This window comes from Camelus bactrianus, chromosome 35, assembly GCF_048773025.1.
Source record: "Camelus bactrianus isolate YW-2024 breed Bactrian camel chromosome 35, ASM4877302v1, whole genome shotgun sequence".
Taxonomy (NCBI): Eukaryota; Metazoa; Chordata; class Mammalia; order Artiodactyla; family Camelidae; genus Camelus; species Camelus bactrianus.
The window spans coordinates 27475451-27499011 of NC_133573.1; the positions used below are offsets into that span (position 1 = coordinate 27475451).

Sequence of the window (23561 nt, forward strand, 5' to 3'; positions counted from 1 at the left end):
TTTGTTTAAACAATCAACATTTCAACAAGAGTAAATAAAATGTTTTAAAAAGAGGTATCACCACAAACTAAAACACCCGCTGGTTTCATTTTTTCCTAGGTCTATATCCATGTATTTATATACATGTTTTTTTACCTAATTACACTCATATATTCTTGATACGGCTTTGTGACCTGATACTTTCCCTTAGATTACACCGTAAACATTTTTCATGTTTCCATAGACCTTCTGGTAATAGTTTCACAGCTGCATAATATTCCACAGGGTGGACATTCCATCATTTGAGTTAACCCTTTCCCTGTTCTTGGCCACTAAAGTTGATGTCAACTTCTCCCTGTTACTCAGCTTAATGGGTTTAGTTGGCATTGTCACAGAGACACTAAAAAAGTCTGTGAGGTGATTGTCTTTTGGAAGATGAAACAAGCAGCTCCAGCTCCTTGTGAGTCTAGCCGGTAAAAAGATGGAGCCCAGACCCTAAAAAACCAGTGGGTGAATGGCTGGCAGGTAATTATTCTTCCTATGACAAGACGGAAATATCACCCATAGTTCGTAACTATGATAACAACGACATTCATTTTCATGACTAGCAACCAAAAATGTCAGAAATACTATGACGCGGTGCCAGTTCCAGCTTCTTTTCTGTCCCGTCATGCCAGACCCCACAAAAGGGGACGACACCGCTAGCACCGTCTGCACCGGACTGCAAAGGAGCATCCCTTACCTGGGCCTGTAAGCATGGGTGCTGGATGCCAAGGGGACCCGGCTGTTCTCCCAGGAGGAGGACGGTCTCCTGCTGCCTTCAGGCTGGCAGCTGGGGGGGCGGCGGCGGCATACATAGCGGGTGAGGGGTGGTATGCATCAGCAGTGGGAGGGTGGCTTATGGGTGGGTATTTACAGAGGTGAAGGGTGGGGGGCCGTGTGGACCCTCCACAGAGGGTCAGGCTGGCCCTTCCCTTGTCCTCTGGCGACAGGAAGGCAGCGAGTCCATGAAGAAGCGGGAGTGGAAGAAAGTTGTCCGGGGCGGGGAGGTGGAGGCAGGTGTCACAGGCGCTGCACGGGGAAGGCGTCGGTGGCTACGGAGAGGGAGGGACGCGCCTGAAGGGCGGGCGGGGAGGGGACCGCGGGGAGAGCTGCGCGCTCCGGGGCACGGGCAAGGGGCGGGGTCAGAGGGGCGCGGGAGGCGGGACCAGGGGCGGGGCCGGAGGGGCGCGGGAGGCAGGCTGCGCGCGTCCGCAGCCCGCAGCCCAGAGCCCCGCGCTGTCCCCGCGCGTCCCGCCGCGTCCCGCCGCGTCCCGCTGCCGCCGCCGCGCCCCGGCCCCACCATGCTTCTGCTGCTCGGGCTGTGCTTGGCGCTGCCGCTCTGCGCGGGGTCGCTGGAAGAGGCGCGGGGCTGGGGGGACACTCCGGAGCAAGTAAGTGGAGTTCTGGAGGGAACCAGGGCGGGCCCGGGGCGCGGGCTGCCCACCCTTCCCACCGCCTCCCCCGGGCGGGTGGCTGCTGGACGGGCTTCTGAACGCGAGGAAGGGAGGGAGCACTCCCATCTCCTGTCACCTCCTCACCCCTTCTCCCCTCCGTCCCCATCCTTATACTCGGGAGTTCCCTCGTCTACTGGTCATTCTTCTGGTGGCGAGTCTTGGATGGTGCAGTTTCTGCCGCTTCAAAGTCCTGCAGAACCAAATCTTGGCTCCTGTTACCTGAGTGGATTTCTGCTAGTTTTTTGTTGTTGTTCCTTCCTGAGCCAGAGCGCCAAGTTAATTAGAAGGTTCTTTAAGATGCGCCTGTGGGGTAGTGTGTTGTTGCGGTCGGTTCCTAGTTGTTCTAGAGAGAAAGCACGTCTAGGAAAAGTTCCAAACTCCTGGAAGCCTCTGCTTTTCCCACCTGGAAACTGGGAGAGCACGACTTTCCAGCAGGTTCTTAAAGCATCAGCAATTTAAAATGGTTGGATGATGGGCAGTGGACCAAGAACCGAAGGGTCTCTGTCCCCCTAGTTAATATTCTGTGCATCTGGCAGCGTTTGTGTTTTGAATGGCTTAACCTCACAGGTGAATGAGCCCTGCGACCATGAATTCTCAGTGCAATGGCTGATGGATAGGAAAGCTCTTTGAAGAGTGTAAAACAGGTTCCCAAACTGTCAATGTACAAACCTTCTAGGGAGAAATGGCTCTGTTCCAGTTAAAGTAGGCAGTGCATTTCTGCATCTCCTGGTGCTGTTTGCGCACATCTGTTTCAATTATTTAGCTTAAAGCATGTTTTCACGGGATGGGAAGAAGAGATAAGCAGACATTCCTTGTCCCCTTCCCCAGCGCCTTGGTTTGAAGAACAGATCTGGAAAACAGACCCTGCTGAAACATCACACGGTTACTTTCATGCTGACTTGGCCTCAAAGATGTGCTTATCTGTGAAATGGAAAAAATGGTCATTCTCTTGTAGGACTGTCAGGAGGAGTAACCCATAAAAATTCCAGGAGGCTGTGCGATGGAGGGGGACATGCAAGCTCAGGATCCAGAGAGCAAGGCTGGTCTCCCCTTTGTCATCCACAGCTGTGTGTCCTAGACAAGCTGCTTGCTCTCTCTGAGCCTTCCTTTCCTGCCCATCCCCACAGGGCACCCCCTCCTCTCGAGCAAACGTGTAAGGATCATGCTGCTAGTTTGTGTAAAGGACCTGGTATACAGTGGGCACTCGATAAATGTTTTGGTCAGTGTTTAAGGGCATGGACTTGGCGCCAGGCTGCCTGGCTTGGATTCTGGATTGTGTCACTGACCAGCTCTGTGGCACGGGGCAAGGTCCTGGGGTGCTTCACCTTCCAATCCTGTAAAAAGTGGGAAATAATAGGGTGACGAGGACTGGATAGTTCCTACACCCACAGTGCTTGGAACCACGTCAGCACTGAACGTTGGCGCGTGTTCTCAGGCTTGGGCTGCTGAAATGCTGAGGGAAGGAATTTAGGGTAAAGATCCTGCAACTTTTTTAGGGGGAAGTGTGTGGGAAGAGCTGAAACAAAGATCCTGTTTATGAACCAGGAGGAGGGATGAAGGCTCTAATTTCTACAAGTTGGAGTAGGCTTAACACTGAACGCGCCTCCATAGACAAACATGGGTTTGGCCCGTTTTAGTGATTTCGTGCTGTCCTCAACCCACCACACTGTTTTACTCATCTGGAAAATGACTAAATCAAAAAAAGAAAGAAAGAAAGAAAGAAAGAAACCCTCCAAATACAAGGCTCTGTGAAAATTTGTGATTTTACCTTTTTATCCCTACTCTATTAAAAAAAATTGTGTGTGTGTGTGTGTATGAGATGTAGGATTTGAAAAGCAAGGCTCTAGAACCAGACTTCTTGGGTTCAAATCTGGGCTCTGCATTTACTGAGGAGCTACCTAACATCTCCGAGCCTCTACTTACCCATCTCGAGAATGGGGATGATGAGATTACTTAATTAAAAGTATTGGAAAGATTAAAATATTTACTATACTTAAAACCTAAAACGGTGCCTGACAATGTAGTTAGTGCTCTAGCCTCAATCTGTATGGTCTTCAGAATTACATGTGAACAATTTTTAAATTTCAGTGGATATGTGAATTTTAATGTACCTGAACTCTCCTGTTAGCTTGCATTGCAATTCTTATTTGTTATTTACCTTTCAGTGAAGATGTTACTAATAACAGCCTGGAATCCAGCCCCTCCTTCCTCCTCCACTTCACCTGTGAACAGCATTGCCCACAGGGAGGGTTTACTCTCAGTGGTACTTTCAAACTTCATCTTGCAGAAAGACCCTCAGGGGAACCTTTAAACACTGAGATTCCTGAGCCCCACTCCCACCCATTTAGATCCCTTAGGTTTGGTTGGGACCCAGTGGTGCTGATGCAGTGATGTGTGGACCACACATAGACTAAAACCTCTTTGAAAGACTCTTCCAGAAAATTCATATTGAAAAAGGAAATCTCTTGTATAAAATCAGCCTGCTTTCAAACTGATATGGTTTCTTTAAACAAGGATGGGGCTGTTTTCCTGTGATCACAAGAGCAGTTTTTAATTTCTCCTTTCTCTTCGTTTCACTCCAACAAACGTCTATACAACTCCTAGCCATGCCTCCATCATAAAGGCTCTCGTGGTCACTTTTTTCCATTTCCTTTGTAACTTATAAAATTTACCTCGCCTGCTGAGCTTTCAGGAATGTGTTTCTTTCAAGCTAGATGGTGTGGTCCTTGGTGGCAGAGAGCGTGCTGTTTCTTAGTAAATATTGCGGTCTGGGCTTCTTCTGTTCTGAGGCTGGAGAAGTAAGCTCAGCTCTGTAGGAGCAAAGAATCGTACTGCAGCCGCCTCCTAAGTCTGTGTTTTGGGGCCCCAAGCGCTAAGATTCATGGCAGTTCTTGACACCACTCTGGAGTTAGGTACTTCCCTGTCCTTAGCCCTACTCCCAGATTCATATAAGGCAATGGGAAAACTCTCAAATAATAGAAGGGATCATGAGTTCCTAACTAAAAACAATGAGGATGACACTAGTGTTGTTTTCACTTCCGGACCTCGCTGGCACCAGGGATCCGTGTGCACCAGGAAGTTTTGATTCTTGTTCTGAGTTTAAATTTGGACTGAAGTGTCGCCATCACGATCCCCTGAGATGTCAGATAGTCATCTCAAAAATGAAAAACCATAGCACAGGGAAATATATACAAGATCTTGTGGTAGCTCACAGCAAAAAATAAATGTGACAATGAATGGATGTATGTTCATGTATAACTGAAAAATTGTACTCCACACTGGAATTTGACACAACGTCGTAAAATGACTATAACTCAATAAAAAAAATGTAAAAAAAATGAAAAACCAGCCTCTCTCCTCCTTCATGCTTGTTTATTTTCTTGGAAAACCTATTTTATAAAGGAGGAGTCTTCAAAGAAAATTCTTTGGGTCAGTCAGAGAACATAATACCTGAGAGAGGCTGGGCTCGCCTTCTGACCGTAGTTATTTTAAGTGGTCCCCAGCCTGGTCCACACTTTTAGGAAGGAGGAGGCCTGAGATGAACATACGTAGAGACCTTTTCCATGACACTTGGCTTTCCCCTGGACAGTCTCATACGTCCCACTTCATTTTATTTTATTTTAACATTTTTTATTGATTTATAATCATTTTACAATGTTGAGTCAAATTCCAGTGTAGAGCACAATTTTTCAGTTATACGTGAACATATATATATTCATTGTCACATTTGTTTCTCTGTGAGCTACCACAAGAACTTGTGCATATTTCCCTGTGCTTTACAGTATAGTCTTGTTTATCTAGTCTACAATTTTGGAATCCCGTCTATCCCTTCCCACCCCCGCCCCCTTGGCAACCACAAGTTTGTATTCTATGTCTATAAGTTTATTTCTGTTTTGTATTTATGCTTTGTTTTTTTGTTTTTTGGTTTTTTTTTTTTAGATTCCACATATGAGTGATCTCATATGGTATTTTTCTTTCTCTTTCTGGCTTACTTCACTTAGAATGACATTCTCCAGGAGCATCCATGTTGCCGCAAATGGCATTATGTTGTCGGTTTTTATGGCTGAGTAGTATTCCATTGTATAAATATACCACCTCTTCTTTATCCAGTCATCTGTTGATGGACATTTAGGCTGTTTCCATATCTTGGCTATTGTAAATAATGCTTCTATGAACATTGGGGTGCAGGTGTCATCCTGAAGTAGGGTTCCTTCTGGATACATGCCCAGGAGTGGGATTCCTGGGTCATATGGTAAGTCTATTCCTAGTCTTTTGACCACCTCATTTTAGATATAGAAACCAGGATCCTCCTAGTAATTGTTGGGTTCTCGTTTGGAATCAGGGCAGATGTCAACCTAAATTCTGTACGAATTCTTTCTATTCCATGTTCTATGGAATAGGACACTCTAATGACTTATAATGGTAATTTACAGTAATATATCTATATATCTGTATATATATATATATCTATCTTTTAATCAGGAGGGATCAGGGAGAGGATAGAGATTAAAAGAGTTTGTTATACTTTTAGTTTACAAAATGGACATATCTGTGTTGTACTTTTCTATTTGGAAGTGATACATGGTAATTTGTCTGAAACTGAAGTAATACAGAAGAGTTTAAAGAAAAAGAGCCCAACCATCCAAAGGTAACCACCACAAACATTTGGGTGCATGTTCTTTACACTCACTTAAAATTACAAAAATGAGATCATGTTAAACAAAATGTTTTGTTACCAGATTTAACCACTTTAAAATGTGTCGTGAGTCTATCAGCCAGCACCAGCTGGGCTGTAGTGGGGTAAACACCCCCACATTTCAGTGTCTTAAATGACAAACGTGTATTTCTTGTTTATACAACTCGTCCATCTTGGGTTGTCGGTGGCGTGAGTGTGTATGCTGTTGTCCCTGGGAACTCGGGCTGGATGGAGCCGCGACCATCTCCAACATTTCTCATTACTGTGCCAGAGAGAGAAGGCAGGTCTGGAGGACCTCACATCTGCAATCAAATGCTTGGTCCAAGGTGACAGGATGCTACTTACATTCGTAATTTATCTGCTGGAACCAGTCATGTGGGCCTGTCTTCCCACCAGGGGGCCAGGAAATGGAAGCTTTCTGGCAGAGAATAGAGAAACACTCGGTGAACCCAGCCAAAGTCCAGTAAAATTAACATTGATGCCCATAAATATAAATCCATACCATTATTTTCAACAGCTGTTTTCGAATTAATCAATGTATCAAAATATATTTAACCAAAGCATTCTTAAAGGATATTTTAGGCTATTTCCAAATATTAACAACTGTTTTAAAAGATGCAGAGACTTTTTTTTTGTATATTCTTTTTTTTTCCTGTTGATTTTTTTTTCCCCATGTGATACTTTTCCATAAGTAGAATTTCTAAATTAAAAGACGTGCGTACACACAGGAATTTAAAATGTTCCAGCCACTTTGAAAAATGGTTTGTCAATTTCTTAAAAGTTAAATTTACGATAAAACCCAGGAGTTCCGCTTGTGGGCATCTGCCTGAGGGAAGTAAAGACAAATGTCCAACACACAGACTTCCGTGTGCGTCTCTGTGTGAGTTACATTTTATAAATAATAGCCCAAGGGTGGAAATAACCTAAATGTCCATCAGCTGGCAAATGGATAAACGAAATGTGGCCTGACCACACAATGGAATATTATTCAGACATAAAAAACGAAGTGCTGACAGATGGGACAAGATTATGCTAAGTGAAAAAAGCCTAATAAAGGACCACATCCTGTATGAGTCCATTTATTTGAAATGTCCAGAGTGAGCCAATCCATAGAGACAAAATAGATTAGTGGTCACCTAGGGTGGGGGAAAGAATGGGGTTGGGAGGTGACGGCTAAAGAGTGCAGGGTTTCTTTGAAGGTAAAAATGTTCCAAATTGACCATGGTGATGGTTGCACAACCCCATGACTATACGAAAAAACACTGAATTTTGCACTTTAAAGGAATGAATTTTATTGTTTGCCAATTTTACCTCATAAAACTGTTAAAAAAAAAAAGGTCTACATAAAGTCCAAGTGTATTTTCCAAGCTTTTGATCTACATTGTCAAAGTGCCTTCCAGAAAGGCCAATTTATCACTCAGCAGTGGTGGTCAAGACTTCTGTTATTTAAACAGCGATTTGCCATGAGACGTGGTCAGCAACCAGCTAGGACTTTTAAATTAGACCAAAGGGGCTGGTTAATTATTATATTATTTTTTTAAAACAAAGATGTTATCACCTTCCCCTGCACCCCACCCCCTTGCATGTGGGAAAGTAGAGCAAATCATCCAGCAAAAACATAGTAGAAGGAAAGGTCAAGGTAAGTTCATTTTGGCTTCCAGAGTTTCTTGGGGTTTTGAGTGCAATAAATGAGCCCATCAGAGGCAAGCTGACACGTTTACTCGTGGCAATAGACACAACAGCAAAGAGCTTATTTTCACGCCCAAAATAAATGGAAACCAAATACAGATGTTCCAGTGGACTGTCATTTCATCCGTCTTCCCCCAGCAGAGGTGAGAACCCTCAGATGACGAGGTGCCGTGACCCTGGGGTTAAGCAGTCAGCCCAGTGTGAGAGGGATGAATTCTGATCCTGGCCCACAGGCTCCCTGATTAGCAGTCAAACTGCTTTTCAGGATGGAGAGCCCCTTGTGTGAATTTGAACCTATTTTAACATCCGCTTCATGGAACTCACACAAGGATGCCCTCACAGTCGTATTTCACATCTCTTTTCTTCTTATAGGTTGGACTCAGGGTCCCGAGGCAACTCAGACTGCTGCAGAGGCTGGTATGTATATTCACAGTCCATCTTACAAGTCTGTTCCACTCACTATTCTTATTCTCTGTATTTTTTTTTTTAATATAAGCATAGTCAGTTACAATGTGTCGGTTTCTGGTGTACAGTATAAGGTCCCAGTCATGCATATGCATACATATATTAATTTTCATATTCTTTTTCATTAAAGGTTATTACAAGATACTGAATATAGTTCCCTGTGCTCTACAGAAGAAACTTTTTTTTTTAATTTATTTTTATATATAGTGGTTAACATTTGCAAATCTCAAACTCCCAAATTTATCCCTATTCTCTGTATTTGGACCAGGCAGGAGCTTTGCTTGCTGCTCCTCCAAAGTGAGTAAAGTTGCATATAGAAGAAATCGAACATGAAACAGCATTTGTTTGTTTGTTTGTTTTGTTTTGGCGGTGGGAGGTCATTAGGTTTATTTACTTCTTTATTTCTTTCAGAGGAGGTACTGGGGATTGAACCAGCACCTCATGCGTGCTAGGCAGGCACTCTACCACTGAGCTGTCCCCTCCACACCCCGCACTGCATTGCTTTTATCAGGCTTTATTTTATATGCTTTTCTTTTCTAAGACTTTATTTAAGTGGATTCTTTCTGAAAAGAGACCTGATGATTTCAGTAGAACTCTTAAGGACAAAGGGTGAAGTTTTCCAAGACCTTCTTAGAATGACAAACAACATTGGAGCGAATCTTTACTTTTTTTATGACACTCTTACACAAGCAGTAAAGGATTTGTTGCGAAGTAAACAGCTCAAGCGAGCGAAGCACCCCCGTCTGTAGACTGAAGCTCCATGTGCTGGAAGTCGGGCCAGGCTCTCAGTGCCTGCTGAAGGCTGACAGATGGAATTTGGGCAAATGTTCAGGAGTGCCGAGAGTTTATTCTAGATGATCTCAGTTCTTCCTTCCCACTGTGTATGCAGTGACAGAGCAAGGCGTGGGGACGTGCCTTCGGGCTCTGAGGACACAGATTCCTCAGCAGTTTCCCTGGGGTGAGCCGTTCATCCGTGCTACCCCCCACCCCCGCCAACTCCTGGCTGGTGTTGGAGTCAGTGCGAGATCGATCACGGCCAGTGTCACAATCATTACCGTCTTTGTCTGGACCAGGACTTTGTGTTCTCATCACTTTCTACTTGGCTTCCTCCTCCCCTGCGTTCCCCCGGCCCTCCCAGCCCTACCTCATTCTCCAAGTCTGCTCACCGAGGAGTCACATTGCTTTCATGTTTTCCTCCACGTCCACATAATCATAGACAGACGAATATGAACATAAACATGTCAACATTGTGAAGAATCTAGATTTTTGTCCTATATACAAGCCAGTAAGCTGGTCTGTTGCTGTTTCTTGGGTGCTGGCACAAAACGGGAGACTCCTGGGTCAGAGGTGAAGGATATATTACTCACAGGAAGAGCAGTAGCCAAAGAGTCGAGATTTGTGCCTTTTCTCGAGCTCAGTTCTCACGCAGTGACCCAGAGAGGGCCAGGTGACACCGATACACACAGCTGGTTGCATCACAAGAGAGGAAACGCGCTTGGGGAACCTGACTCTTATAATGAGCACCATGCCTGCCTGCTCTGTGCCCTGGAGGGAGACGTTCTCTTTTGTATTCTGGACTGTGCTATTTTTTCTCAAAAAGAGGAGGCATTAAGATTTAGTAAAGGCCTCTGGACCTGGAGTCAGCCAACTGCCAAACTCCAAGGAGCTCTGTAATGTGAGGGAGGCTGATGAGATGATTGCTGAGGCTCTCGTCCACCTCCAGGATCACTTATAACAGTCAGTAAAGAGCTGTTAGACAGGAATCCAACAGCAAAAGTTTCATCTTCTGGGAAGAGGCTTGGCTTCAGGCAAAGGCCATGGCAAACACTCTCACATTTCCAGATGGCATCTTGGGTGATTCAGGACATTCTCTGAGTGGCTTGATTTTAAGTGACTCACATGAGTCATGCAGAACAAGATCTCTGGTGCCCAAGCAGCTCATGAAGACACTCCCTGCCCCAGAATGCTTTCCCATCTGGTTAGCTTTTGTAGGAAACATCATGAAGACATCATTATGTCACAGGAAGACTTGACTTCTGCCCCCTGTTTTCTAGCCAATGACCCCAAACAAAATACTGAGTTGAAGATGAATATGGAAAGCATGTTGGATTTTTAAGAACTGCTTTGGGAGAAACGGAGGCCACTGTTTTATATCCTTCCTCCTATGACACGTCTTCTGAACCTCTGCCATTCCAGGCTCTGTGCTTGGCCTTTGGGGATGTTCATTTCCTGACAATTTTACATATCCGGCCAGTATCCTTTGCACCCCAGACCCTCCTTTCTGATTAAACTGCTCTATTCTTGTTCCCAGAATGGGCTCTGGTTCATTCTTATTTCTGCATCTTCCGTGTTTTTAGAATGTTCTTTCTGTTCTCTTTCACCGCATGCAGATTCTACATCTCTTTAAAAGTCTTTTCTTACTTTTAGGGTCTTCCTGGATTTCTCTTCCCTCTGAACTCTGGAAAGTCTTCTAGCCAATAAATAAATATAGATATACATATATATCTTCCTATGGATGGACCTAGAGATGATCATATTGAGTGAAGTAAGTCAGACAGAGAAAGACAAATATCATATGATATCACTTAAATGCAAAATCTAACAAAATGACACAAATTCTATTTACAAACCAAAACCAGACTCACGGACATGGAAAACAAATTATGGTTACCAAAGTGGAAAGGATGGGGAGGGATAAATGAGGGGTTGGGGATTAACAGACACACACTACTGTATATAGAATAGCTAAACAACAAGGACCTGCGGTATAGAACAGGGAACTATATTCAGTTTCTTATAGTAACATATAATGGAAAAGAATCTGAAAAGAAAATGTGTGTGTGTGTATATATATATATATATTTGTAACTAAAGCACTTTGCTGTACACCTGAAGCAAACATTGTAAATCAACTACACGTCAATAATTTTTTTTAAAAAATACACTATCAGTGGGAATGTTTGATGAATGAATAAATATTACAGTGTACAACTAAATATATATACCTTCCTATGTTTCTAATTTTTGCACTTTCTTCCCAACATGCATTGAGAGAAGGAATAATCATGTGTGATATTTCTTCCCAATCTGCCATAGAATTAGTCTATGCTAGTGCTTACTAAATACTCCGTTATTACCATGTCTTTTGGGGGGATGTATAGTTTTCTTTCATTGTTCAAGATGCAGAAAATTCAACTTTATAAATGTTTTTGAGTTTTCCTCTCCACTGAGAGCTGTGGGTGGAAAAAAAAAGGAGGAGGTCACGACCCCTGTTTTCCGCGCGCTCATAGCCCGGGAGGGGCAGGAGGAGGGATGGGGAGCTTGCGGGGGCGGGGGTGGGGTCGCCCGTGATTGACGTGAGGAGAGTGTCCGCGGAAAGTGCTGGAAAGGCAAGGGCTCTACGTGTGAATAACAGCAGGGGCTCCTGTGGGAAACAGTAACTGGGCAGAAGCTGTAAAACTAAAATAGTTTTCTTGAAACTTTTCTCAGCCTGTCTCCTGGGGCCATAAACCATAAACTCTGCCTCCTATTCTCCACGTCCTGTTATGGAAAATTCTGCTACATCCATAAGCTTAATTTAACGCTAACGAAGATACCCTAGTGGCCAAATTTAGTAACTTGTCAGGCGGCTCCTAATTTTCACATTTTAAGCTCAGAGAAATTGTAAGTGATCATTATCTCTTATGAATGAGAGCAAATCAGCGTGACATCAAAAGTAGTCTCAAAGGCGCCAAGCGTAGACGGTCTTTAACAGTTTTAGAAGTGGAACCGGGCAAGGACTCTCCAGGGAAGCAGCTCGCTTTTATTTGGAAAGCTCTGCGGTGGAGCTCTGCGCTCTGTTTATCAAAGACGTAAACTTAAGATTTTTTTTTCCCCTATTAGTACTTGACTTTTGTGGAAAGGAGTGATAAGTTGATAAGAAAACATTTTTGGAAAAATGTCAGAATGTGGTGCGAGCGCAGAATGGATTCAGCTCCATGTCCTGTTTTGAGTGTTTACAGTTTAAAGGAGGAAAATTGAGGTTCGTAGGTAACTTTAGAGTGGGGATGCTCCGGGAGTTCTGTATTTTACTGGCTAGCTAACAGTGACCGCTGTGGAAAGCCTTGATCAGCCAGCCCACCTCTGGAATCCTTTTACAGAGGAAGCAGGATTGGAAGTCAGGAACTCCAAATTCTCATGCTGGATGTATTATGACCTACCTGTGTGACCAGGGGCAAGTCCACTACTCCGGTCTTACATCTGTGAGGCGAGGGGACTGGGACTGAGAGTCTCTTTTCCTTTACATTTGACTTTATAGCTTGTACTATAACTTCTTTCAATAGGATTTCAAGGGTATGTCTAAAATGCAAAAATTTAATTCACAAGACAAAACCAACAAAAGCATAGAGATCAGAAATAATATATATACCAGGGAATACTACTCAGCCATAAAAAATGAAATCATGCCATTTGTAGCAACATGGATGGACCTGGAGATGATCATGTTAAGCAAACTAAGTTAGACAAAGAAAGACAAATATCATATGATATCACTTGTATGTGGAATCTAAAAAAAAATGATACAAACAAACCATGCACCATTGCGAATACTGTGTGTTTGGATTCCAACAGAAAACCAAACCCTTGATGGCAGAATTCTCAGTGAAGTCCACCATTATTTCCCGGTATGCCTTCACTACGGTTTCCTGCAGGATGCTGAACAGAGCGTCTGAGGACCAGGAATTCGAGTTTCAGATGCAGATTCCAGCTGCAGCTTTCATCACTAACTTCACCATGTAGGTGACCCATGGCTCAGAGACCCTGGAGTGAGGATTTCTATGTGGGGTGGTCAGGGTGAGCCTGAGATGCTGTGAGAATTTATAAATTCTCCACCAGACAAGACGTAGGAAAGAAGGTTGATTCCCTTCCTCTGCACCCCCCTTCTTGCATCCTTCTCTCCTTCCGTCCCCTCTTCGTTTCCTTTTTCTTTCCCTCCAACAAATGAATGAGTCCCCGCTCCAGACCAGACACTCTTCAAGGTGATACTTCAAGGTCTACTTCTGTGAAAAAGCCGAATTTCTGCTCCAGAAACCCCAGTGGGGAGAAACAATAAATAAGTAAACAAATGAATAAATGAGATCATGTCAGACAGCAGTGAATGCTCTAAAGGTGGCAAGTAAGATCGAGGGGGCTTGTTAAGGTAGGGGAGTCAGGAGGTGGCTCACAGGAGGCAATGTTGAAGTTGAGATCTGAAGGGCCAGATAGCATGAAACCTTGGATGTACTGGGTAGAATGTATTTCTTCTCTTCTCCTGAACTAAGACATAGAGAGATGCAGAATTGGTGTTTGGGTTTAATTCTAGGTCTGCGCCAGATTCAAGCTGGCGAATCTTCTTGAAAGTTTGAGGAGGTCTTCTGATTTCCTCCTGGAGAATCACAGAGGCCCCGTGGTTCAGGTCTTACCATTTGCACCTGTTGAAAATTGCCCTCAGACAAAACAGATGATTCAAGGGTAGGGTCCTGGCCTGGAATGCATTTCTTCTGCATATCCGAGAGGCAAATAGAAATAGTTTCTAGGGTTGTCATGGTTACGAGAGCCGTGTTTGAATTTGTCTTGGACGGCAAGCTGGCAATGCAGCTGTCTCTCGTGTTTCAGGCTCATTGGAGACAAGGTGTATCAGGGGGAAATTACAGCGAGAGAAAAGAAAACCGGTGATAAGGGGACAGCGAAAAGGAATAAAACCACAGAAGATAATGGGTAAGTTCCATTTATTAAGGAATTAAAAGTCCACTTCAGCAAAGTGTCAAATTTTCTATCTCTTTGCATCCCCATCTTGTTCGCTCCCTTTCCCCCAAGTATTTACCTTTTTATTTTTTATCATAATAATAAATAATTAAATACACCTAGTTAACAATATCGTAGCTACGGGTTTGTGATACAAAGGAATGTTTTACCACGCTTGTGCCCAGTTATCCCTTCCAAGAAACATCTGCTTCTAGTATTTCTGTAGTTTTCCAATAGTTACTTCCCTAACTCTGTTATGATAGTCTTGCTTTTAAAATTTTTCTTGCTAAAAATCAGATATCATCTGTTGATTCTCTACTCTGAAGAAAGAGGATTTAGCATACTTACAATAATTCCACTTTCCCTCTGCATTCCGAATTTTTGTATTATTATTTCTTCTTTTTCTTCAGTCAGGGTAAGCAGAGCTATACCATCTTCGATGGGCCCTACTATCTTAAGTGAGAATATCCTTGCTCCTTCTCTTCACCCTACCTTTCCTTTTCCATTTCCAGCACTCGTCTTTCCCTACTTCTGTTTACTTTTACATTATCAGAACTGCCAACATTTAAATTCTGATCTGTCATGGTATTCTCTGTCTAGAAGCTTAATCTAAATATGGAAAACCAATAAATCAATTTCTTGTGAATGACTCCAAAAATGAGAGGAACTGCAGAGCCACCTGGCATACTGAGATTCTGTTTCCTTCTCTCCCAGCCCATTTGGATAAAAAAGTCACCCGCTCCCTTTGAAGGAAAATGATCTTAGTATCCAGAGAAGATGGTGTGGGCTTTTTGAGGCTCTTTTCTGACACCTTATAAATTGTTCAGAATCATGCCACAGTTTCATCTAGTTGGATCACAACACATGTGTCTGCTTGTCCTGGAGGTCCCAATTCAGCCCTCTTCCCCTTTGTCCCCTCGGGTCTGACTCGGGTTTCCCCCAGTAGGAAAGTTCAGGAACCTTTGAATTCTCTGATCTTCAGTATCTTTGAACCTGCATGACCTTCTTCTAGAGCCAGGCCTTAGCTTCTCCTCCCAATACTAACTTTTAGGGTTTTTTTTTTCTAATATTGGCTGAAAAAAATATGCACAACCTGAAAGTCGAGAATTATGTTTTATCAGAGGCATTACTGAGACTATAGGCCAGGAGACCACCTCTTGGATAGCTCTGAGGAACCATTCCAAAGAGGTGAGGGAGGGGCCAGGATGTACAGCAGTTTTTGCTGACAAAGGAGACAAACAAACCCATGTAGTCCAAAATCAAAAGATTACTGCTAACCCCTAAAACAGACATCTCAAGTTAATGATTTTAGTGCTTTTCTAGACATGGGAAGATGCAGGAGTCTGAGCTCATTGACTTTATTCCATAGAGATGCATCTTAACCATCCAGGGCCAGTGTTCTGTTTCTCTCCATCCTGAGTCCCTGCGGGGCAGGTGCAGTGGGTGGTGGCTGGCTGGATGGTGGGGAAACACTGCGGTCCACGCTAAGGAATCTCCCTGAGAGAGTTTGGCTGGTGCCCTGGGGAGGACTGGAGGGGACCTGGCTTTCTCCCATGACCTGTTCCCTCTTCTCTTCCTTCCAGGGAGAAGGGGACGGAAACCTTCAGAGCCTCCGTGGTGCTGCCCAGCAAGGACAAGGCGGCCTTCCTGCTCAGCTACGAGGAGCTCCTGCAGAGGCGGCTAGGGAAGTACGAGCACGCGGTCAGCGTGCGGCCCCAGCAGCTGGTGGGGCGGCTGACGGTGGAGGTGGACGTGCTGGAGCCGTCGGGCATCTCGGCGCTGGAGGTGCCGCGGCTCCAGAACAGCGGGCACCGCGGCGGCGGCGGCGGCGGCGCGCGCGGGGACGGTGAGCGATGCGCGCGGGTGGCGCTGCGTCTGCGCGGGCCTTGGGTGGTAGGTAGTAAGGGACGCGGGAATCTGAAGCAGAGCAAAGACAGCGCCATGTACATCTGTATTTTTGTTGAGGCCAGGCTCTCCTGGGAGGTTTAAAAATATTCACATCATTGGACGCGGTACTGTCCACTTCTGGGCCTCTAACCTTGGTGAACCATCTAAAACATTGGGACTGTTACAGGTGCGAACCCGCTTGCTAATATTTGTAGTAACAAGAACATTCCATCCCCTTAAATATCCAACCAGAGGGAGGTAATAAGTAAAATAGGGTTATAAAAACAATGCAGCATGTGATGGGGGGAGGGAGACACAATTATATATACCTTACATGTGTTAACTCTGTTAACTTTGAAGCTGGCAAAAAACTAGAAAGTTATACAGAATAATCATTTGATACTAGGAGTGAGGGATTATGGGGTCATTTTCTAATACTCTGTTTTAATTTTTTATTTTTTAAAATTGAAGTATAGTTGATTTACAATGTTGTGTATCTGCTGTACAGCATAGTGATTCAGTTATACATATATATACTTTTTCATGTTCTTTTCCATTATAGGTTACTACAAGATATTGAATATAGTTCCCTGTGCTATACAGTAGGCCCTTGTTGGTTATCTATTTTGTATATGTTAATCTCAAACTCGTAATTTATCCCTCACCACCTTCCCCTTTGGTAACCATAGTTTGTTTTCTATGTCGGTGAGTCTATTTCTAGTTTGTAAATAAGTTCGTTTGTATCACTTTTTTAGGATTCCACATATAAGTGATATCATATGCTATTTGTCTTTCTCTGTCTGACTTACTTTACTTAATATGATAATCTCTAGGTCCAGCCATGTTGCTGCAAGTGGCATTATTTCACTTTTTTATGGCTGAGTAGTATTCCATGTAAATATGCATCATACCTCAAAGAATGTTTTAAAATGTTATTTCTTCCTGATGACCATTTAACGGGGAAGGCTCCTGGGTACAACTGTGTGAAGGCAATGTGTTTTCAGGAGGAAGGAGAGAGTTGGCAGGACCTCGGGGCGGGCAGAGCAGTGATGCTGTGTCTGGGATGGAAGTACCCAGCTCTATAACTATTTTAAGATGCTAAATAGGAGATGCTGAGGGTCGTCCTGCTGCAGGAATGACATGTATGTGCGTTTTGCCTAGTTTTCAGCACCACTGTGACTCTTCAGAGAGGTGTCCTCCTGTGGTGTGTGTTACGCTTGGAAGGGGCAGGCATGAGTCACCATCGCTGGTTGCAAGGTTGCTGACTGTTTATCCGCAGGGCCTGTGAGAATCTCAGAGGAATTTCTCCAGACCCTTGATCTCTTGGGAATCTGTTTATTTTTAAGGAAACTGTTTTCCTGGCGCTTTCTACCAGAGCCTACATTTTGCCTTCTGAGCGTGGGGTTTCACAGGCGTCTCCCCAGCCAGGTGCAGTGGCCCGGGTCCCTGTTTGCCTGTCAGTCTCGTCTTTCAGAGCTCAGCTGTTTTTGTTCCTGCAAAACAACAGCTTCAGGAGCCAGAGGCACAGGATGTTGTGACCCTGTCTGGATGCCCTTGCGTGTACCCAAAAACAAATGCAGGGTAGAGATGGAGCTAGAATTGCTCTCACACCAGGACGCGGGCTATAGTTGTGTGAATGTGGACCGCGGCCAGCGCATTCCTCTGATGGAGCTGCCTGGCCTTAAGGAGTCAGACTTCTGGACGTTCCCTAAGCACATCTGACCTCTGACCGTTGCCCTCTTTAAGGAAGCAGTTCTAGGCAAGGATTACTATATGCTAGCTACTCTCAGCAATTGCACGTAATATTATCTCATTCTGTCTCCATAACAACACGCTTGGGGAGCTTTTGTAAAAGACTGAGGGTGTGAGTTCAAATTCCAAGTCTCTCCTAGTTACATAAAAAGAAGAGAAAGGTTAAAAACAACGGAAGCTACCTTGGCCTCAGGTTACTTGCCTGGTGTACTGGGATTGGAACCACCGCTACTGAAGTGTAAATTAATGGGCTTTTGCTCAGTGTGCAGGCCAGTTCTGTGAGATGTAACTTGGAAGCCAAAGCATTATACTTTCTGGATTATTAAAATAGTAAATGAGAAGAATTCTTACAGCTCAAATACAAAAAAGACAAACAACCCAATCAAAATGTGGGCAGAGGACCTGAATAGACACTTCTAAAGCAGATATACGAATGGCCAGCAAGCATTTGAAAGGATAGTCAAGACCACTGGTCACTAGGGAAAGGCAGATCAAAATCAAAACCACAATGAACCACGACTTCACACTCACAAGGATGACTATACTCATTAAAAAGAAACAAAAATGGAAAATAAGTTTTGGCAAAGGTGTGGAGCAGTTGAGCCCCCTTACATTGCTGGTGGGAATGTAAAATGGTGCAGCCACCGCAGAAAACAGTTGGACGGTTCCTCAGAAACTTAAACGCAGAATCACCATATGACCCAGAGATTTCGCTGAGGATATATGCGGAAGAATTAAAAACAGGTACTCAATACTTGTACACGAATGTTCATAGCAGCGCTGTTCACCGTAGCCAAGAGGTGCGCACAACCCGGAAGTCCATCAGTGGATGAGTGGGTGAACCAGAAGTGGTATAGCCACGCGATGGCGTATTAACCAGCCATACAGAAGGATGCAGGACTGAATTACGCTGCAAGATGGATGAACTTTGACAGCATTATGCTGAGTGAAAGAAAGCAGACTCAAAAGGTTACGTACTGTATGATTTCACTCCTGTGAAATGTGCAGAATAGATAAATCCACAGAGACAGAACGCAGATTGATTACTGCCAGCGCCTGGATGAGGAAGGAAGGAATGATGGCTTCATGGTCAGAGTTCCTTTGGGGATGAAAATGTTCTGGAACTGGATAGAGGTGGTGTCACACAACGTTGTGAATGTACTGAATGTCACTGAATGGTACACTTTATTTATTTACTTACTTTTTAATGGAGGTACTGGGGATTGAACCCAGGACCTCCTGCATGCTAGGCATGAGGTCTACCACTGAGTTATGCCCACCCTCCCTAAACTGTACACTTTAGAATGGTTAATTTTATGTTACGTGCAGACTAGCACAATGTCTTGAATGCCCATAGATGCCCAGTAAGGGTTTGATCGAATCTGTTTAAAAATCTTATGCGTCTTTTTCTTTGTTTGATCTGTTAACCTCACGACTCTGCTTTTTGCTGTGAAGGCTCTATTAGGATTGTAATCTAGGCACTTAGCATGGTGCCTGGCATAGAATGGATGCTCAGTAAATACTGGTTGAAGGAATTTAGGGAAAAATAACTGTTGGCAATGAAGATGCTATTAGGTTTTCAACATGTTCCTGGTTCAAGCTGGTCAATTCTGCCAGATCTTGGGTGTAGCTCTTATTCTGCTGTGGAGGACGGATTAGGAGACAGAATTTAGTTCCAAAAGACTGGTTACAAGAATCTAAATCTCTCCCTTTTCCAGAGTCCCCAGATAAAAGACAGGATGCTCAGTTGCATTTGAATTTCAGATAAACACTATGTCCAGTGCAATATCTGAGACATACTTATATTTTTGAAAAAATCGCTCGTTGTTTATCTGAAAGTCAAATGTAACCGGGCATCCTGCCTTTTGACTTGCTAAATCTGGCAGCTCTGCCCTATTAAAGGCTGCATTGTGACTAACGTCCACCCCCCAGCTCCAGTTCCCCGCTGCTCCGTGTCCGTCCCCCCCGATCCGGTCTCCACGCTGCAGCTGGAAGGGCATGGCCCCGTTTGGCCTCTGTACATTTGCCAGGAAACAATCTGGTTGTTATGTGAGGGTTTCCAGCATTGTTCCAAGTGATTCATACCTGAATCATTTGGCTCTGTAGCTGGTTTTGTTTTGTTACTAAAGCCAATAGGAGAACTCACGTTCCCTTGCTTGTTTCTATGGTTGGATCAGGGGCGGCTGTGAGCAGGGTAACTCAGAGAGCCCCGGGAGGGTGGTCCTGTTTCTTTCAGTTGATCCTGGTGAGCAACCTACTCTTCTTTGGGAGACCTCGCTCTGTTTCTTCCTTGGTCCTGCTGTATTAGTTTGGTGTGTGAGGTGGGATGTTGTCTGGAAGAATGGCACTGTCCACCACAGTTGTGGCTGAAACCAGAAGTGGGTGCGGGTGACATGTGTTAACGGGAGCATTTGCCACACCCATCAAAACACTTTCAAGACGATCCTCTTGAAAGGCCCCTCTATCCATCTGTCCAAGTAGGTGCTGATGTGCTGAGTCATCTCCACGTGAAGTGTTCAGCAAACTTACCTTGAGTCTTCACCATGTTCCTGAGCCTGAGCCAGATGCCTGGCACCTACAGATGGCCAAGATGCTGTCACTGCCCTGGAGAACTTAGAGTCGGCAATTCTTTCTCTTTCTTTCTTCCTTCCTTCCTTCCTTCCTTTCTTTCTCTCAAAATGGAGGTACTAGGGATTGAACCCAGGACCTTATACATGCTAAGCATGTGCTCTACCACTGACCTAAACCCACCCACCTAGAGTCAGCAATTTTTAAAAATTAGCAAAACTTTTAAATTGTAGTAAAAATCATGTAACATTAAATTTACCAGCTTAACCATCCCTGAGTGTACACTTCAGTAGTGTTGAGTTTATTCACGTTGTTGTGCAGCCAACCTCCCGAATTTTTTCATCTTCCCAAACACTGCCTCTGAATCCATTCAACAACTCCCCCTACCTGCCACTGCCCCCAGACCCTGGCAGCCACCGTTCTACTCTCTATCTCTATGAGTTTGACAACTCTCAAGACCTCGTATAAGTAGAATCATACAATATGTGTCTTTTTTGTGACTGGCTTATTTTACTTAGTGTCATGTCCTCAAGGTTCATCCGTATGGTGACATCTGACAGGTGGCCTTTTCATGGCTGAATAATGTTCCATTGTATGTATAGACCACATTTTGTTCATCCGTTTATCTGTGGAAGGACACTTGGGTTGCTTCCACCTCTTGGCAATTGTGGATGGTGCTGCTATGAACATGGCAGGCAGCATCTTTGAGATCCTGCTTTCAATTCTATTGGGTAGATACCCAGAAGTGGAGTGCTTATATTTTTAATTTTTTAAGGAACCACCATACTGTTTTCCATAATGCTGTACCATTTTTACATTCCTACCAACTGTGCACAAGGGTTCCAGTTACTCCACATCCTTGCCAACACTCGTTATTTTATGGGGTTTTTTTTTGGACCACAGCCGTCCTAATGAGTGTGTAGAGTTGGCAGTTTTGTATAGTAATCAAAGAAAACCCTCTGTATGGTTGAATCCATAAAATGCCACCCAGGTTTTCTCAATGATTGGGCCATATTCCAAGAGGACAGTACAGAGGAATTTAACAGAAGTCTGTCAATTTTAGATTCCTTTCCCCACCCAGCACTGCTTTTGTTGGACTTCCATTAGGCCCAGTTTTCAGTGCTTAGAGCAGCTAATATTTGAAGTCTTCAATGGACACAAAATGGAATCGGGAAAGGATAATGTCTGTTTTCAGGAGTTACCTGTTTTTAGAATGTATGAGGTGGTTGCATTTGTCTCCATACACAGTTTCTCTGGGGCAGTCAATCAAACAGGGCGAACTGAGGCTCAGTACAGTATTATTTTGGGGAAGAAGGAGCTTTGAGTAAGTAGTGAATTTGCTAAGAAATCTGGGCAAACACTGCTTAGCTATGAAGTGGTGGGAACTCCTTCAGCTGTAAATTTGCATTACCATTCTGTGCCGTGTGTTGCTGGCGTATCTATAGGATGCCGTCTTCCAAAAGGATTTAAAATATCAACTACCAATATGAGGAGAAAGCCCCCTTCCAATAAGAACACTATATATAACAAGGGACATATGATGGTATTTAAATTCCTTTCCATCTTCATTGCCTCAACTTCACCATTTTTTTTCCCCTGAGACCTAGCCAATATAAATGTTTGAGGTATAATTGACATGCGTGATATTAGTTTGAGGCATATAACATAGTGGTTTGATATTTGTTTAATATGCGAAATGATGACCGTGGTAAATCTGACCAGCATCCTTTACCGTACGTGGTTACAGAACTTTTTCCTTGTGATGAGAACTCTCAAGATCCACTCTCTTAGCAGCTCTTAAATGTATGATACAGTCTTATGAGCTGTGGTTGCCATGCTGTACGTTACATCTCCATCACTTTTTCTGTTAATACTCTTCCAATGTGCTGGGACATTGTCTTTGTCGCCACCATCCAAGGGGAGTTGCCCAATCATTCAGGGTGGTTTTGACTGCCCTGTGTGGAAGAAGTCTCCCCACAGGAGCCCAGGTGAGCAGGTTGCATAAACAAACAGACAATTTAGCCTCTTTTCCAAGGGGAAGTGAGCAGGCAGTGTTTGTTTGGAAATCCTTTGGTAAAATCACCAAGTGTTGGCTGCCTTTCTCCCCCAGTGGGCAAACCCAAAACCCACAGGAAGCAGAGGCCAGGAAGTACCCCCCCCACCCCATCCCCGTCATGGACCCAAAGGGGCGGAGCTTCCAGCGGATGACCTTGACTGGGGTTCTTTGGTCCTTAATCTTTTCACCTTTAGACATCTCACATAGCCATCGGCTTCCCTCCCCACCAGGTGGTTGTCTAGGAGGGGGATGTTTATTTGTGAATAACATCCTTGTTCTTTTTGCCCTTTACACAGAAGACACGATGTGCTTTGTCATTGCAAGACAGAATCAGTGGGAAGAACAGGAGTATTTCACAGCCCTTGTGTGCATGGCTCTTAACCTTATGGAGCCTTCTTGGAGAATCAGGCCAAAGCCTTGGGCATCTCTCCAGAAAAACGATGTACATGTGCACTTTGATGCAAAATTCCACACATAACATATATAATGAAAGAGCTCAGGGAGCTCTTGGGAGGCTACTAACCCCATTATTCTTTATGAAGATTGTTCTCTATCTAAACATTCTTGAATTCCCTGTTATGAATGTTCATCATGATGTGCCTTTTTGTCTCCAAATAAGGATGATTTGTTTTTACTAAGCTCTCAGTGGTGCAGAGAGACCTGTGATGGCAAAATGTACATGTATCTTATCAAAGAGTCTTTCGTTCCTTGTGAGTTGCCTTTCGTCCTAGACAAAGGATGTACTTCTGAAGAGGAAGAGGCTGGGGGCTTATATGTATTGAGCATCCACCGTGTGCCAGCACTAACCTCAGTTCCTTTTATACGTGATGTCACTTAATTCTGACCGAGATTCTATGGCGTGGATTTAAAAGAGGTGGAGCTGAGGCTTGGAGATATTAAGTCAGTCATTTTGAGTCTATCAAACTTTAGAGCCCACTTTCCTGGGGATTATGTGAGTTCTAAAATAACATGTAACTTCTTCGAAAATACTGAACTTTAGGTCAGAAGAGGGCTTTATGGGGACGCTGGTGAAGCAGGGAAGAGTGGGGTGGGGGGAGGAGAGCAGTTGGCGAATCTTACCAAGGATGCGCTAGAGGTGGTCCTGTGTCCCTGGCGGTCATCTTACATGAGACCACGGATGCCTGAATGAAAACAGGGAGATGACGCTTGAAGACCGGCTGCTTCTAATTCAGAGCAATCACCGCCATTC

General features: G+C 44.2%; 1 protein-coding gene across 1 annotated transcript in view; it reads left to right on the forward strand.

Moving 5' to 3' along the window:
• The first annotated feature begins 1208 nt into the window (after positions 1-1208).
• ITIH5 (inter-alpha-trypsin inhibitor heavy chain 5) overlaps positions 1209-23561 on the forward strand; it is a 62716-nt gene continuing 40363 nt past the window's right edge. Inside the window, exons 1-5 of the mRNA XM_074358400.1 lie at positions 1209-1412; positions 8233-8277; positions 12937-13100; positions 13960-14061; positions 15672-15934. Coding sequence (XP_074214501.1) covers positions 1323-1412; positions 8233-8277; positions 12937-13100; positions 13960-14061; positions 15672-15934 — 664 coding nt within the window. The 5' untranslated portion in view covers positions 1209-1322. The remainder of the gene's footprint in view (positions 1413-8232; positions 8278-12936; positions 13101-13959; positions 14062-15671; positions 15935-23561) is intronic.